General features: G+C 37.6%; 1 protein-coding gene across 2 annotated transcripts in view; it reads right to left on the bottom strand.

The window, feature by feature from the left end:
• Window positions 1-174: 174 nt before the first annotated feature.
• The window catches only part of HSDL2 (hydroxysteroid dehydrogenase like 2), a 32,738-nt gene continuing 14,269 nt past the window's right edge, over window positions 175-18,643 (bottom strand). The window contains exons 7-12 of one of the 2 annotated variants that reach the window (XM_056806613.1): window positions 18,193-18,291; window positions 9,300-9,494; window positions 7,253-7,327; window positions 5,442-5,594; window positions 4,718-4,846; window positions 175-1,017 (exon numbers count right to left, since the gene is read on the bottom strand). In XM_056806613.1, the coding sequence (XP_056662591.1) occupies window positions 905-1,017; window positions 4,718-4,846; window positions 5,442-5,594; window positions 7,253-7,327; window positions 9,300-9,494; window positions 18,193-18,291 (764 nt within the window). In that variant the 3' untranslated portion in view covers window positions 175-904. Of the gene's footprint in view, window positions 1,018-4,717; window positions 4,847-5,441; window positions 5,595-5,808; window positions 5,917-6,390; window positions 6,459-7,252; window positions 7,328-9,299; window positions 9,495-18,192; window positions 18,292-18,643 lie in introns of those variants that run through there. The other variant, XM_056806614.1, reaches the window with a different exon arrangement.

Here is an 18,643-nt window from a genome sequence, read left to right as displayed (position 1 = left end):
CATTGACATCCAAATGCTTTTCTAGTCATTCTCACCCCCCAAGAAAAAGATGGGCACCCACTTTGTTTTCAGCATTTTGGAGATTTGAGTTTACAATGGAACTTTGTTTACTTTGTTTTTGTCCTCAATTAACCTGTGGGGGTACATGCCACTGTTAAAAAACAATTATATAGACCAGGTGGGAAAGTCATTTATTTCAGAGCATTTACACATAACAATGAGCAGAACTCATATTACAATTAGTTGATTTACATTTAAATTGTTTTCTTGTAGATGTTTTGCACCAGACAAGAAAGTTAATATCAAACAAAAATAGCACATTTTAAATTTCATTAGATGTTAATATTTCTTGGATTAGTAAACATTCATATTATGACAAAATGCATTTCTGATAATCTCCTTTAAAATATAGCTATTTAAAAATCCAAAATATCAGCAAAGATTTCCATTAATCCAGGCTTTAAAAAACTCTCAATTTTCAAATAAACTAGCTTGCAGTTATGTAGAGAAAAATCTATAAAGCTCTCCAATTCTGATTTCTGATCTTGAAGGATCTAATAAGATTTTAAGCACTGCAAAATACCAAATCCCAACAAAGAGAATTCTCTGGCCACTACTTGGCGACAAACGACAATTCAGCCAGCTAGTTGGACAGAGTTGGTATTTCTCAGCCAGGCGTATGTAAGCAACAACACAACTCAATGGTTCCACTTAACTAAGCTAAACCAAATTAATTTCCTGCTTTCTTTATCAAGTTATGTGGACATGAAAGCTTCTCCACTAGGACCAACATGCTGCTTCATGATCTAGATAGGCAAAACAAAGTGAACAGGTATTTTAAACAATGAAGTTTTTACTCCTTAAGGCCAAGTGTTCTACATATGGAACAAGAACTCCTTTCCTTTTACAGTCTGGAGTTCATCTGAGTCATCAACCTTTCCAACTTGATTGCTAGAGCCATGTTACCTTTAATCTTCAATTTGCCTGACATGAAGGCCATTGTTGGCTTTAGTTTTCCTACAATGGGAAAGAAGAAAAATAAAGTGAGTCAAAAAATGCCCGCAAGTTCGCTTACACTCACTATATGTGGTCATTTCGTATACCCACTCTCTCTCTCCCCTTCCTCTACTGTTCACATATGCTTGCTAGAGCTCTACCATTCGTTACTGAAACTACGACAGGCTCTATAACTTTACATAGGCAGGTGCCGAGTTGTTATTCTTCATGTGGATGCATTTGGTAGCAGCATCCTGAGAAAATTCCCCGCGCCCCAGAACAGACGTTAACTAAGGATCATACACAAGATAAAAAGCTAGACAGAAGCAAGAGCTAAAGGGGAAAGTATCTGATTTGTAAACTGTAGAGTGCCAAATCAGGGGGTCTCAACCTGTTTCGGGGTCAGGAACCCCTTGATCTTCTGTCAGTCCAGTGAAGCCTATGGACCCCATCTTACAATAATGCTTTTAAACCAATAAAGTGAACAGGACTACAAAGGAAACCAATTCTATTGGAATACAGTTACTAATATATTTTTAAATAATAAATGTTCATGGATCCTAGGTAAGAACTCCTACAGGAGGTATTCTTAACTATTTTACAGTGGACACAGAGGAAATGAAGCGAGGTGGCTCAGTGGGCAGAGTGCTGGGTCTGGGCCGGGTCAAGAAGACTCGAGTTCAAATATGGCCTCTCATACTTCTTAGCTTGGTGACTGTGTGCAAGTCACTTAACTTTTGTTTGTTTTAATCCGCTGGAGAAGGAAATAGCAAACTACTCCAGTACCTTTGCCAAGAAAACCCCATGGACAGTACTGGCATGTTGTGGTCCATGAGGTCATGAAGATTCAGATATGATAATGAAGGGAAGAAGGTACTTTAGAAAATAATGTCTTAGCACTCAAAAACTAAACATCTACAGAAATAAAGATAATGCAACTCATTATAATGCATTTTCATTTGGAAAATGAGTCAATGTATTAATACTTGCTTTTAAGGAGGACATCTAGTCTATAAAATGAACTGGTTTTTAACGTAATTCAATGTACTATGAATAAGTATACTGTAATAATATTCACTGTACCCATCCAAATTTCTATTCAATTAAAAAGTTTAAGGTTGGTCTTCAGAAGTTATATTTTGTCTTGGATGTTGTTTGCTAATCAAAAATTCAACAAAATTTGTCTTTAAAGGATTTTTAAAAAATAGCATATCATCTTACTTTAGCTTGTAAAAGCCCTCTTACTAACCAAAAGAAGCAAATCTACCCAATTAGAATATTTGGACATTTTTGTTATTTATCGATGATTAAATGCCTACCAAATTATTAAATGCTTACTCTGTGCAAAAGCATTGGATAACAGACACAGTCCATGCCTTCAAGGAGCTCGCTTTCTGGGAGATTGGGGGAGTGGAGGGCAGGACAGATAGATAAGTCAACACCAAATATATACTAAGTAACCAGGTCCATAGAAACTTATATTTCTTATCTCAAGATCATATAACCTCATAAATAAAGAGGAGAGATGTAAGGGGGTGAGGAGTGGAGGAGAATGGGGAAAAAAAGAAAAGGAAATTTTATGGCAAAATCCAGAAATTTGTTGGTAAACGGTGTTAATCTTGTGCTATTGTCCATTGACCCTTACTCGTCAGTCTAAGGGAACACATTTAAAAAGACAAAAAAATTAAAAGAGACCTCTCTCCCTCATTTCAAAAGTTGCTAAAAAATCATCATATTTACAAAGTATGCTGTATACTCAGCTCACTAGACTAGTAAGAGCACATACTAATATAAGTGAGATTAAAGGAATATCCTGATTTCTCTTTACTAGAAGTAGTCAAGAAATTTCTATTTTCACTATCTATAAATTACCCAAAAAAATACTTAGGATTTTAACTAATAACACGAGGAAAATTCACAATCAAGGGCATGTCAACAAACAAACAAAAAACACAGAAATTTCAAGTCAGGAAAATTCAAATTTTTTAATTAAAATATCAAAAAAACTACATATATTAATTCTTTAGATATTTATAGATAATAGCTGAAAAAAATGCATGCTTTTCTGGTCAAATCAGAAGTTTTTGGCTTTGGCCCAACAGAATAAAGAGGAGATAATATGTGATCTTTAAATTAAAAAGTAATACTATATAAATTATTTACTTGTAAAAGCAATCTTTCTCCTCACTTCTTTATTTCTGCCAAGGGTCTCAACTCTCCAGTGACTCGGGTTGAAAACATTGAGGTCATCCTTGACTTTTCTTTCTCACTCACTTTCCATAGCTCATTAGTTGCTAGACCTTGTCTTTACTACTCCTCTCCTGAATCTCCCAACACATCATCAAACTGCTCTAGTTCAAATCCTTGTTACCTCTTATGTGGGTCATTATATGCTCAGTTTCCTCACTGTTTTTCCTATCTCAAGTCTCTCCTTTCTCCAATCCATCCGCCAAAAGTCGCTAAATTAGATATTCCTAAAGCCTGTGAGGTCCGACTCTGTTGTCCCTCTGGCTCAGAAAGTTTCAGTGATTGCCTGCTGCCTCTGGGACAAATATTACCAACCCTCATGATCTAGCCAAACTGGCCTATTGGTTACTTCTTGTAGGGGACAATCCATTTCCCACCTCTGCATCTTTGCACAAGAGAAAACCACCCTCATTTTCCACCTCTTGGAATCCTTAGTTTCCTCTAAGCCTCAGTTCAAATGCCATTTCCCACAAAAAACCTTTCCTGATCCCCTCTATTGAGTGGATACCTCCAACTCTCAAAATTACTTTGGACTTATTTTGTTTGTATTTTTCTCATGACCTATTGTTCACTGCCAGTAGAATTTTAAGCTGCTAGAGGACAAGGAAAGTTTCATTTTCATTTGTATCCTCGGGGCACCCAAGAGTTGCTTAAATATATTATTGTTGAACTGAACTGAAATAAAAGGAAGTGGACCTGTCGATTATAGATTACTTTAATCAGCATCTGACGTGGCCTGAGCTCTCACTGTGGAAGCAGCCTATACAACTGAGGAAGATCTTGCTGTTACATAAACACATGGCTCTAGTGCACAGAACATCATTTACTTTTCTGGTATGGCTCAAGAGTGGATCCTAAATTAAATTAACTTTTAAAGAACTTTTCTGTTGGTCCCAGATATTGAGGGCAGATGAGCAGAAGCAGCTCAGGAGTTTCAAGGACAGCCTTGATCATGGAAGTAGCCAGACCTGAATGTTCTCCAGGAAATTCCTATTTCTCCATAAACAGTTCTGGACTAAACTTAACATTTCTGCTGATCACACTGCCATGAAAACGGATACATTTCCACCAGGCTACCAGGAACAAGTTCGATTTTAAGAATTCTTTTTCATACTCTAGTTCTGTCTCCAGCGGTCTGTTCCCGCGAGCACTTGCTTGCCAGTAATACACAAAGAAAGCCGATTTCCAATTCCCTTCTATGTAACTCCACAGCAAAGGTTCAGTACCATGACAAGAAAGGCCACCACAAAGGTAGCTGCTGGACCAGAGAAATGTAGGGGTGATTTGGCAACTATTCTGCAACATAAGGAATTACTTAAGATTCATGGGGAATCCCTCAATTTAAAAAAGTTCTTAGCTTTGATTACTAGGGAAGAGATGAAGCACAAGCCTTAAAATAAGATTATATTCATGCTAGCTTAAAATACGCGCACACACACGCACACACATACACACGACTCATTTAAGAACTTACCCGAAAACATTTTCACAAAATCACTAGTGGTCATGGTCATTACCACATCTACCTGGTCACTAGGTTGTCCAGATCCAGCATACCCACCATTGTTTTTAAGATCAAGGTACCAAGTTCCCCCATCTTCACCTAGGCACAACAGAAAGTCATAAAACTTAGGTTGTCATCAAACTTGACCACGGCCTGTAGGCACACACAGGCAAACTGCTTGTACAAACACTTGAACAGACCATCTGATTTACAAGACTACGTTTCTTCTTTTTCTGGCCCCCAAAGTTGTCTTGTGCCTTATAATTCGGTGGTTTACTCCGCATGCCCTAATTCTTAGAGACAAAAGGCTAAACAACCTTGCGTAGAAATAGCAGGACACAGTAGCAAAGGTCCCTTTGAAAACTGAAGACAGAGGGATGAGCGAGGTAGTGCAGTGGAGAGAAAGCCACCCTTGGGATGGGGGGATTCAAATCTGGCCTTCTTCGCTATGAGACCCTGGGCAAGCTCCTAAGCCCAATGCCTAGCCCTTACCACGCTTCTGCTTTAAAATCAATACTCGGAATCAAGTCCAAGTCAGAAGGTAACGGTTTAAAACAAAATGAAGGCAATCCAGCTAGACCTAATTCTCAAGGAGCAGCTGCTGTTCTCGACTTCCTCCCACCTAGAAGAGCAGGTGCTCAACAAGAATCTGCTGAGCTGGGCTCGAGGCAGAGCCAACAGAGCCGATCCTTACCAGAGAGTTCAAACAGATAAACTGCCTGAGTAGCTTTCACAATATCTTCACTGAGAGCGGTCTTAAGAATTTTAAATGTTTCTTCAACTGCTCCAGCAGCTAGTCGTGGTTGTTGTAGATATTGCTTCCAATCTTTTGCTGGTGGAGCTGCATCTGGAAGAAAGGGGGTCACGTAGGCACTTGAAATCTTAGCAAAGCCAGGCCAAACATTAAGCATTAGCTAACAGGAGCCTAGCAAACATTGTACATGTGATGCAACCCTATTTTACAGTTTGACCAAGGCCTGTGCCCTACAGAGTTATGACTTAGCCCATCGAATGGACACTAGAAGATTAATAAAATTATAACATCTAATAGCTTTACATACCCCCAGATTGTTCCATTTGAAGACATCAGCCACTCAGAGAATGATTAGAAAAAGTTCTGAGATGCTTTTGTTTAATAGGTTCCCTATGATATCACCACCACCTATCAACTGAAGGAAACAACAAAATGCTTAAATTCAGTTTAATAATTCAACTCAATTTATTAAGTGCCCGCCTAGGTTCTGGGAGATGCAAAGTTGAGATAAGATACGCTCCCCCACCCCCTCCCACCCTCCTCTGAGAGGTAGCAGGGCGTAGTGGACAGAGGGCCTCGAGAGATGAATGCCAAATACGTGAGTGAATATTATCGTAATTAGAGCTGATTTTTCATTCAGTGCTTTAAGGTCTTGGATTCTCATGACAACCTTGTGGGGAAGGTGCTAGGAATATCCCCATTTTAAGGATGAGGAAAGTGATGCGCAGAAAAGTGAAGTCACCGGATCACAGATTTAGAGCTTAGAAGGGACCTTGGAGACCGCCTAGTCCAACCCCCACCTCATGCCCCTATCCACTACACCACACTGCCTCTCAATTCTGTGCGTACTGGACACCCTGCAATTTCTAATGGCAGAAGCACTTATTACCTGAACGTTTACCCGGAAACTGGTTACTTGAAAGAACTTTCTCCTTCTGAATACCAGATGTCCAAGTTCTAACTAGGGAAGAAATCAGGAAAAACTAATACACTGGCAACTTGTTATAAGTCTTCACTAGAAGGAGAACTTAGCATGGGGGGCGGGGTCCCTCTGGGATCTATTTAGGTTTCCTTAGAAAATAAGTTACAGTTAAATCTCGTTATCAGGCTACGTGGCCTCACCCGTCCCACGGTACTGACCTTGAGAACACTTATACCAAGGCTCCAACACGCTAGGATGTGACCCAATTCTTCTCCAAAATAAAGCAACATTTAAAGAGTCCATAATAGGAAGAAAAGCAAAGACTAATTGTGATGCTACAACGAACACTGTGTGTGTTCTTCCTACATGTACTTATGTATATTTTCTATTATGGTTATTTGCATACATGTCATATCCTCCTACTAGACTGCAAGCTCCAAGAGGCAGGGACCTTATCTTATCTCAACTTTGCATCTCCCCTAGAGCCCAGCATGGTGCTCAGCACACAGTAGGCATTTAATAAATGTTGGTTGAGTTGAATTGAACTGAATTTTCCAATCAGTTTTTTTAAATGGCTGCAAGGATAATATTAAGGGTCTCTGGCTTTTTTCTGTCTGCAGCCGGTAGGAGGAAAATAAAACCCTTCTTTGTCTGGGGGGCTAGGGGTAGGCCTTAAAGTATCCTAATTATTTATCCCATAATTAAATTATCAAGAGCTTTCACAACAGAAACAGGTGTCACTTTTTGAGGGCAATTATTTTATTTTAGACCACATCTATATATTCCTATCATTATTACAAACCTATAGAAAATACAATCATCATCTTACCTTGTTGTTTTTCCACTTCCTTGGAAATTGTCTCAGGGTATTCATCCACAAAGAAATCTGGTAATAGGGGGTGACCTAAAAAGGTAATCCAAAACAAAACAGGCAAATAAATCCATAAAATCTGAAGACACTGATCCTGTATCCCATTCCTATAGGGACTTACTCTCTGCTAGGGGGCATGATTAGAAAATTGCAGTGATAAGCTAATTCCCCAATCAGATGATAATAGCAAATATGCTTTAATGCATTATTTTCCTAAAAGTAGCCAGCATTTAGCCCAGAGTCTGGCATAGAGAAGGGCCTTAATGAATGCCTAATGGTTGACTGATCTACTGTGAAATAACTTTATAGGAAATTTCTCAATGACCACAAAATCTTAAAAAGTCTTAAAGTCCAATTAATTAAACAGGTTCATTGAACACCTGATATAAGACACAACACAGTGCCTTCTTTATCTACAGGAGTTCATCTCCAAGGTGTAAAATTCTCAAGCAAGGCATGAGAATGGTGGAGATAGATCAGGGCAGAGAGGTCTTCACATAAGGTGGGGGACTATCATTCTGCCTGATGCATCAGTCTTGTCCTTCCCCAACAATATATGAGAGGGGTTCAGAAATGTTTAATAGCATTAAAAGGTTTGAGAAAAGCAGGTTTTCCAACATAACATCTCTAAACAAAATCTATATTTTAAAAGTTTAAAAGCAATTTGAAAGACAGCCTTTAGTTTTTATTTTGGATAATTTGAAATCTGATGGTTAGGCTGGAGAAGGGAAGACTCAGGAGGAACCTGACAGCTGTCTTTCAGTTTCTGAAGGGCTGTTATATGGAAGATTTCTTCTGTGTAAACCCAGAGGGCTGACTTGGGGCAATAGATGGAAGTTGCAAATGGGCAAAAATAAACTTGTCAGAAGCTTTTCTAACCTGGAAGGATCTACATAAACTGACGTAGAGAGAAGTGAGCAAAACCAGGAGAACATTAACATTGTACACAGTAACAGTAACAGTAACAGCAATACTATACAATGAAAAACTCTGAGAGATTTAGCAATCTGATAATGATTCAAGACAATTCTGGACAACTTTAGGGTAAAGAATTCTCCTCCAGAAAAAGAACTGATGGAGTATGAATGTAGACTGAAGCCTACTATTTTTTTAAACCCCTACCTTCCATCTTAGAATCAATAATGGGTATTGGTTCTAAGGCAGAAGAGCAGTAAAGGCTAAGCAATGGAGGTCAAGTGACTTACCCAGGGTCACACAGCTAGGAAGTGTCTGAGGCCACATTTGAACCCAGGATCTCCAGCCTCTGGGCCTGACTCTCAATCGACTGAGCCACCCAGCTGCCCCCTGAAGCATACTATTTTTCATTTTGTGTGTGTTTTTATTTTTGGACTTGGGGGTTTTTATGAGTATTCTCTTACAACATGACCAATATGGAAATATATTTTGCAAGATCATGCATGTATTGGCCAGATCAAACTGCTTACGCTCTGGGAGGAGGGACACAATTTGAATATTATAATTTTGAAAAACTTACATAAAAGACTGTTGTTACATTTAAGAATAATAAACCTTTCTAATAACCAAAGCCATTAAAAAAAATAGAATGAGCTGCCTTGGAAGATAGTGTTCCTCCTTACTGGAAGTCTTCAAATAAAGGTTGAATGATTAGTGGATTTCTTTTGGGTCTATGTTGGGCTAGATACTTACTAATATCTATTCTAATAAAAGAAATTCTGGGCTTCTGATTCTGAGAATATAATCTGACTTCAAAATAATACAGAGAGTGTTCCCATCATCTTTTTTTTTTTAATAAACCCTTACCTTCCGTCTTGGAGTCAATACTGTGTATTGGCTCCAAGGCAGAAGAGTGGTAAGGGCTAGGCAATGGGGGTCAAGTGACTTGCCCAGGGTCACACAGCTGGGAAGTGTCTGAGGCCAGATTTGAACCTAGGACCTCCCATCTCTAGGGCTGGCTCTCAATCCACTGAGCTACTCAGCTGCCCCCCCATCATCTTTAAAAAAAAAAAAAAACCATAAATTTTACCTGGTTTGACTGCATAGACATCAAAATTTTTTATTCCTTCTTCCTTTAAGAGATTTTCATCAATAATAAAGTTTCCAGTGAAACTTTTTGGTTTACTGAATATGGAATATGCAGCATCAGCAATGATGTCAGCTTTTCTGCATTGGCTTTCAACACCAGATCCTCCTAGCATATCCATAGCAGCAGTATGTATGGCTACAAAGAAGAAAAATACAAAGTTAGCACACAAAATCAAGCCACACAAATGGAATATAAGAACTGACCCATTCTCTTTCTCTAATTTGCAAATACCCATTTCAAAAAAAAGAATCACCAAAAAATTGCAAAATACACTGATGGTATATGAAATTTTATTAGCAAGCCCCAGGGTGGTAGCCTCAGAATAGGGATCTTACAAGTCTCAAGGATTTGTAGCTCGAAAGTTGGCTGCATGGAACACGCCTCCACACTCAGCTTGGGACATTTCAGACCCAGAGAATCTAAAATCCCTAACACTCTCTCCTGAGATGCTACCGAAATCCCTGAAGTTTCAATACTCTGAACCTCAAAGACCTGGTTCATTCCACCCAAAAGCACAGCACAGGGCAGAGCCCCAATTCAGAAACTAAGTTGGAGAGATGAATAAATCAAAGAAAACACTAGCTAGTATTAATGAAACTCTAAATATATAGGAATTGAAAACAAGGTCTCAGACTGAAAAAAAAAATAGAATTATTAGAAATAAGTATAGGGTCAGCTAGGTGGCTCAGTGGATTGAGAGCCAGGCCCAAAGATGGGAGATCCTGAGTTCAAATCTAGCCTCAGACACTCCCTACTTGTGTGATCTTGGGCAAGTCACCTCCATTGCCTAGCCCTTACTGCACTTTTGCTTTGGAACCAATACAAACTATTGATTCTATGCTGGACGGTGAGGGTTTAAAAAAAAAAGAAATACAGACAGATACAAACCGGACTATATGCAAACCTGCAAAAATGACATATAGACATAGTTTGCCTGCAAAGAAAGGAATCAAGTGCACTTTCACTCAAATAAAGAATTGTCAAAGCATTTCTGATTAAAAAAAAAATAGAACTGAATGGGAGCTTTGACACACAAATACTAGAGTCAAAAGAAACCTAGGAAGATAAGTTTAACTGAATCAATTGGAGGGAGCTGTATGATGAAGCAATCCTAACATTCTAATGGGGGATGTGGGAAGGGGGTGGGAAACAAAGGTCTTTTCTTAGCCTTTTAGAGAGAAGTCCTAGGCATGGATTATGTTCTGAGGGATTTATGAGAAGGGAAGGTAAAAGAAGGAATAGATTAATACAGAAAGAAGGATGAAGGGGTGAAACTTATTTTTCATAACTGGGGGATTTGAGGGGAATATGGAAATATTTGGAGAAATGGACATCAGATAAATGTCACAGTCTTGAAACTGATAAAGGGATGGTCAAATGCACATACACACATGCACAATTTGGTACAGAAACATAGGGAAGGGGGTTAAGAGGGAATCGTCATAAACAAAACAAACTTCCTGATTCCTGAAGAGATTAAAATGGGAGGGAAGGGAGATGGCATTCTCCAAATGCTTTAACATATTTGTTCTGCAGGAGATTTATTAAAATGGAACCAAAAAAAGGTATTGAATCTCCTATCAAGTTTTATCCATTTAAAAACTTTATCTGGAGATGATCTTTTACAAAGATGACACCTAAGTACAACTTCAAGATCAAGTAAGGAGCTGTAAGAGAAGTAGCCTTCAACAAAAGATTATGTAGCATAGCTAAGCAAACTAGTTAAACTAGTTACAAAACTGGCTCTCAGCAAAAATGCTCATTAAAAGTACACATCTACAATTAATTGTGTGCTTAATGATGATTTATTGGATAGAAGATAATAAGAGTTTGTGATAAAAGCCAATGAACTCTAGAGTTCATCAACTTAAAATTTGAGACCTTTTAAGGAATAACTAGAGAAATGAGTGTCGATAGCCCTTCGGTAATTTGTTACAGCTTACTGATCTGTTTCCAATATGTTCTTTGTCGGTCTAAAGGAAAACTTGATCTTATTTCCATGGATAAATCACAACTGTGACCAATGAAGTAGATGCAAACAACAATTAAGAAAATTCAGCATTAAAAAAACTGGTAGTCACCGTTTTAGCCAAAGTCATATATGACTGTAGCAATTCTGATTACTGGATCCTCTAGGGGGCATTCAAGGCCTAAAGATGTTTAGTCTCAAAAACCTTTATTCCTAATTAGTTTGCTTTAACCTTCATATTCCTAAAGCTCTCAAAGTCCCCAATTGTGGTTCCTACCCCCTAAATTCACTTTTGTGGATAGCTACTGGCTTACATCTTCAGATTTGAAGGAGGCAACTCCAACTATGAACACAGAATAGGTCTCCTTGCTGCTAGTTCATGTCTCACTTGCATTTTGCAGCTAAATTTCATACTCAGGGGACATACCTGGATTGTGTAAAACAGATAAACTTGTAAAGGATGAAGAAGACCAAAAGTTATTTCACTTTTGGAAGTTACTTCAGTTCTTAAAAGCTTCAGAATAGAGCACTAGAAAATTTTTGGACTTAATATATATATTAAGGCAAAAATGAATCTACCTCTTAGAAAGTAAGAATGAAAAACAGAACAGTAATAGAGGCAGATATGTTCTGTAGACCTATTGCCTTATGCAAATCATTTCCTTGACCCAAAGGAAAAAATGAATCCCTAAAAACTTTGATAATGCTTCATTATCATGTTGTTTCATGAGTATTGCTATGTCTCTCTGGGGGCAAGAACAGCATGTTCCATTTCTACCTCTGATAGCACTCAGTAGGAGGCATGACTATAAATTATTGACTGTGATTTAAAATTGTAAAAATTCTAGAACTTGTGTATATAGATCAGTCTTTTTCCAGACTGAAAACATTCAAAGATCAAAACAACTCTGAGGTATCACCTCACACCTAGCAGATTGGCTAACATGACAGCTATGGAAAGTAATGAATGCTGGAGGGGATGTGGCAAAGTGGGGACATTAATTCATTGCTGGTGGAGTTGTGAACTGATCCAACCATTCTGGAGGGCAGTTTGGAACTATGCCCAAAGGGCGATAAAAGAATGTCTACCCTTTGATCCAGCCATAGCACTGCTGGGTCTGTACCCCAAAGAGATAATAAGAAAAAAGACTTGTACAAGTATATTCATAGCTGCGCTCTTTGTGGTGGCCAAAAATGGGAAAATGAGGGGATGCCCTTCAATTGGGGAATGGCTGAACAAATTGTGGTACATGTTGGTGATGGAATACTATTGTGCTAAAAGGAATAATGAACTAGAGGAATTCCATGGAGACTGGAATGACCTCCAGGAAGTGATGCAGAGTAAGAGGAGCAGAACCAGGAAAACATTGTACACAGAGACTGATACACTGGTGCAATTGAATGTAATGGACTTCTCCATTAATGGCAATGAAGTGATCCTGAACAACCCAGAGGGATCTATGAGAAAAACTACTATCCACATTCAGAGGGAAAACTGTGGGAGCAGAAACACAGAAGAAAAACAAATGTTTGAATACATGGGTCGAGGGGATATGATTGGTGATGTAGACTCTAAATGAACCTCCTAGTGCAAACACCAACAACACGGAAATAGGTTCTGATAAAAAAGACACAAGTAATACCCAATGAAATTGCGCATTGGCTGTGGGGAGGTGGGGGAAGAGTGGGTAAAGGGGAGGGAGGGAAATAATGTGATTATTGTAACTAAGGAATAATGTTAGAACATTGACTAAAACTTATTCAAATGGGAAAAAAAAACACATTCAAAGACAGTGAGGTATTATTGGGTTTTTTTTACCTTCCTTAAAAACCAGACAGCTTTAAAAGAATGTAATTGAAGTTCTGAAAGTAATTTAATTCATGTATTCATTCATTTAATATGCATTTATTACGCATATGTGCTCCAAGCTAGGGGCTGGGGACACAAAAATGAACACAAAATAGCCCTTGCTCTCAAGTTCACATTCTACTGGGGGGGAAATACAACATATCTGAAGATAAGTAAATACAATTGATATGCAAAATAAATACAAAGTAATTTCAGGGCCCGAGTGAAGGAACACTCAAAACTAGTGAAATAGTGAAAGGTCTCTTAAAGTAGTTGGCACTTGAACTCTGGCCTTAGACATTGGGGTTTCAAAAAGCTACAGTAAAGGAGAGAACTCTAAGCTTGGGGGACAAGGCATAGAGACAGGAGACATAGAATGTTGTATACAAGGAAGAACAAGCAGATCAATCCAGCTAGAGCAGAGAGAGGCTGAAAAGGAAACAATATATACATGTAATCAGGATGTAAAGAGACTCCAGTGACTATGAAGGGCTTTAAATTTCCAACATCAGGTTTGTGTGTTAAATTACAGGCAACAAGAAACCACCCAAATATCTCAAACAAGTAAATGAATGACATGGTCACACATGGGCTATAAGAAAATCATTTTGGTAACTATGAAAGATGGAGTGGAGGGGCAGCAAGGTGGCTTGGTGTATAGAGAGCCAGGCCTAAAAATGGGAGGTCATGAGCTCACATCTGGCCTCAGCCACTTCCTAGCTATATGAGCCTGGGGCAAGTCACTTCACTCAATTGCCTTGCTCTTATTCCTCTTTTGCCTTGGATCCAATACTTAGGATTTATTTTAAGGCAGGGTAAGAGTTTAAAAAATTTTTTGGTAACTATATGGAAGATGTAGTGGAGAGGAGAGAGACTAGATTCAGAGAGACCCAATAGAGAATAACAGACAATAAGATTCCTGATAGGAGGTGAAAGGGCTTGAACAAAGGTAAATGCTGAATGAGTGAAAAAAAAGGAGAGATATAAAAGATGATGTAAAGGAAAAACAACAAGACTTGACAACTGATTGGATATAAGAATGAAAATGAAGAACTGAGAATGATTCTGGGGCTGAGACCTATGTATGACTAGGAAGATGGTTTTTGTTTTTATTTAGCTCAGTCTCTGACCTCAAAATTGCATTCTACCAAAGGCAAAAGGAGGAAGAAAAGAATAGAACATGAAAACATTTAAGTATGACACAAATAGAGGATATAATGGGAGCAAAAAAGAGACCCAGATGAAGCACTTAAGTAGCAGATCATTTCAGGCATAAGGCCTCTTTTCCAAAAGAAGAAACTGAGGCTTAAAAAAACTAAATGTTCAGACTCATACAGCTGACCCCTGAGCTCTGAAATTCTGAGAGGCTTGGATTCTAGCTACTCAAGAGAACAGTCAATGAAACAAAGACCCAGAATAAAATAGTGTGATCTGGTGAATTTTTTTTAAATTTGATATCATAAAAAGTGTATTAGACCGCTTTCAGAAAGCAAGAATCCTGTTTGTGGGGTCACATCCCTTCTCTGATGGGAAGGGAGAAGGGAGGGACAGTACTACCTCTGCAGGGATCCAAGCATGTTTACAATAAGTGCTAATCCACATAATGCTTATAAGTGTATAGAAGGTTTGATAATATAGGTAAAGTATGTAAGCACCATTCTTTTTTCCATATCCAATTCAATGATAGAAGTAGAAATGCCATGATGTTCTTCCATTTCTTTTCAGAGTGCAATCCGCAATTTTATTATTATGAACTTAACTGTGACAAAACCAGTTATAACTACAACTATTTAATGTTAAAAATGAATTTCTACACATCCAATAGTTATTGGCTACTCCTCTGTCTTCTCCTTGTGGATTCATCTTTGTATTTGTGTATATACCTATGGGGGAGTTATTTTGTAAATGTTTCATTTTATATTAAAAAAACAAAAGCAAATTTGCACATTAATCCCACAATTATCCTGCCTGCTTACAATTCTCAACTTTGAAAAGTTTATAATTTACCTAGTGTTTAAGTTCTGCAAATTTCCAAGATACAAGTATATTAATTCATAAAACTAGAATTTTATTTAAAGTTATTACTAATTTTACTTTGGATTCTTCATATGTAGATGTTAATTCTATGTTATTATTATGTTAAACATCTTTCAGAAACGGACCTTCAATGCTCAATTTTCAGTATTTGAAATAGTAGCTTTCATTATCTATTTTTCTGGTAATGAAACACCAATTCAGAGTATTTGTTCAATTTTTTAGGATATTACTTAAAAGAACTGCAAATGGACTTCTTAACCTAAAAAATTCTAAGTAAGCTTTCTCAATAATATAAGAGGTTATATATAGCACATTAAAGTTTTGAAAAGACCTTACATAAATTACATACAAGATATCAGCTTTTTCCTTCATAACAATAATTTTGGGGGGACCAGGCCTATGATTAAGCTCATTCTCTACTAATATGTCATGAGACTCAGAAAGTCACTTGTGGCAATGTAAGGTTAATGTTCTATGTCCTGCCCAAGGTCATTCAAGTAATCTATCAAATAAATAAGACATGACTCAGGTCTGCTTTTATCCATTATGCCATGCCCTCTCACCTTGATAAAAACATATGATATCCCCAGAAGGTTTGATGGTATATAAGGTGTTTTACAAATATCAAATTTGAGCCTCAGAGCAATCCAATAAAGTAGGCAAGACAGTTATTATCCTCATTTTGCACTTGAGAAAACTAAGTCCCTAGAGACTAGAGCCACTAAATGACCTGTCTGTGGCCACAGAGGTGTTGAGTGTGAAAGAGAGGATTCTAACCCAGTTTTTCTTACCTCGTGTGAACCATTCTTTTCATTATATCACACTACCTTCTCATAAGTTTTTAAACTACCACTAGATAAAGGGGGAATAGTATGAAACTAAAAGAATTGTTTCTGTTTCTTTCTTCTTCTTACTCTTCCTTCCCTTTCCTTTGAGGTATTAGCAATATCTTAAGTGTACAGGCGCTAAAAGACTGTCTGCCATTTGGCCCACCTCAAAGACATAATAAGGAGAAAGACTTGTACAAGAATATTCATAGCTGCGCTCTTTGTGGTGGCCCAAAACTGGAAAACGAGGGGATGCCCCTCAATTGGGGAATGGCTGAACAAATTGTGGTATATGTTGGTGATGGAATACTATTGTGCTAAAAGGAATAATAAAGTGGAGGAGTTCCATGGAGACTGGAACAACCTCCAGGAAGTGATGCAGAGTGAGAGGAGCAGAACCAGGAGAACATTGTACACAGAGACTGATACACTGTGGTACAATAGAACATAATGGACTTCTCCACTAGCAGCAATGCAATGATCCAGGACAATTTTGAGGGATGTATGAGAAGATGCTATCCACATCCAGAGAAAAAACTGTGGGAGAAACACAGAAGGAAAACAACTGCTCGAGCACAAGGGTCAATGGGGATATGATTGGGGATGTAGACTAAATGATCACGCTAGTGCAAATATTAATGGTATAGAAATGGGTCTTGATCAATGACACATGTAAAAACCCAGAGTAAGTGTGCATTGGCTAGGGGAGAGGAGTTGGGGAAGGGCAGGGAAAGAACATAAATCTGATAACCATGGAAAAATATTCCAAATTAAATAAACATTTCAAAATAATAAAAAAAAATAAAAAGTAAAGTGTACTGACATTGGCCAATATGACAGTAAAGGAAAGTGGTAAATTTTGGAGGATATATGGCAAAATTGGGTCACTAATGCATATTTGTGGAGTTAGGAACTGATCCAACTATTCTGGAGGACAACTTGGAACTGTCCACAAGGCTATAAAACTGCATACTCTTTGGTCCATTAATACCACTATTGGGTCTGTATTCCAAAAAAGATAATAAAGGGGAAAGGACCTACTTGCACAAAAATATTTACAGCAGCAATTTTTGTAGGGGCAAAGAATTGGAAATTGAGATGTCCGTTGATGGGGGAATGGCTGAACAAACTGTGGTACGTGTTGGTGATGGAATACTAATAAGAAATGATAAGCAAGATGATTTTAGAAAAAGCTGGAAAGATCTGCAGGAGTGAACTAGGCAGAACTGGGAGAATATTGTAAACAATAACAGTAATACTGTACCATGTGAAAAACTGTGAAAGCTTGGTTACTCTCAACAATGCAATGATCTGGACAATCCTGAAAGATTTATGACAGAGAATGCGATCCGCCTCCAGAGAAAGAATTCTAGGAGTTGTCTTTTACATCAGTGTATTTAGTTTTATTTTGGCGATTTGGTTATGTATTAGTTTGTTCTTACAACAATGATCAACACAGAAGTGTGTTTTGCATGACAATAAAAATTAAAAAATTGTACTGACTCATCTGTGATGAATATTTGCAGATATACTAGCCATTGTTAGGTCTTTATGTGGATTTTGGGAGCCCTGCAGAATCCATGTAAGATACAGAATGAATCAAGAATTTATTAAATGTCTATTATATGCCAGGAACTGTGTTAAGAATTGGGGATATGAGTACAGAGAATGAATCAATTCCTACTTTTTTAAAAATCTCACTGTAGAAGACCAGAAGGTGCTATCAGAAATATAAAAAGGGGTTCAAAACAGACTATTATTCATAAAGGGAAAATGGCTTAAAGTAAAAGAAAGCAGAGGTTGTATTTTTTAAAGGATAAAAAGTTATAAGGGGATCTGCAGTCTGATATGCCTTATTTTGCCACATGGAAATTCCTTTAGTAAATTCTCAATGAAAATTATATAGTAATATGGTTCAAGTCAAAGATAGAAGATGATTAATTTAAAACAATAAGAAAAAAGAAAACTACCCCTAATAAATATTATCCTCTGGAAAAACAAAACAAACACATGTAGGCAATCTACATTAAATTCAAAAAATAAAATAATTTTCATTTGCTAACAAGTGGACCAACCTTCTACTCCATAATAAAATATCTACTGATAATAGGAATGTCTCAAAATTGAATTTTTTAAAAAAATCAAACACACCTGTTTTGGGCCACAAAGCATTGACAGCAATTTCTCCTTTAAATTCTTCTGCCATTCCAAGTACACACATAGACATACCATATTTAGCAATAGTATATGCTGAAAAAGAACAAAAACAAGGCCTTAGATAATCAATCCCATGGGTTAATATAATCAATTCCCTTCCACTGGTCCTTTTCTAAGATACACATCTATCTGTTTAGGCTTCTGAAGACTATAAATAGTACAAAATAAAGAGTTGGAAATAAAAACAGACTATTTTTAATTAACCTTTTTTTTTTTTAAAAAGGCTTTGAACTAGTTTATATCTATTACTAGCTGAACTGAAATATAAACATCCTAAAGAATAACTTAAGTGGGCAGCTGGGTAGCTCAGTGGATTGAGAGCCAGGTCTAGAGATGGGAAGTCCTGGGTTCAAATGTGGCCTCAGACACTTCCTAGCTGTATGAC

This window comes from Monodelphis domestica, chromosome 7, assembly GCF_027887165.1.
Source record: "Monodelphis domestica isolate mMonDom1 chromosome 7, mMonDom1.pri, whole genome shotgun sequence".
Lineage (NCBI taxonomy): Eukaryota > Metazoa > Chordata > Mammalia > Didelphimorphia > Didelphidae > Monodelphis > Monodelphis domestica.
The sequence above is the reverse complement of the archived record's forward strand: the minus strand, read 5'-3'. Positions and strand labels throughout refer to the sequence as shown.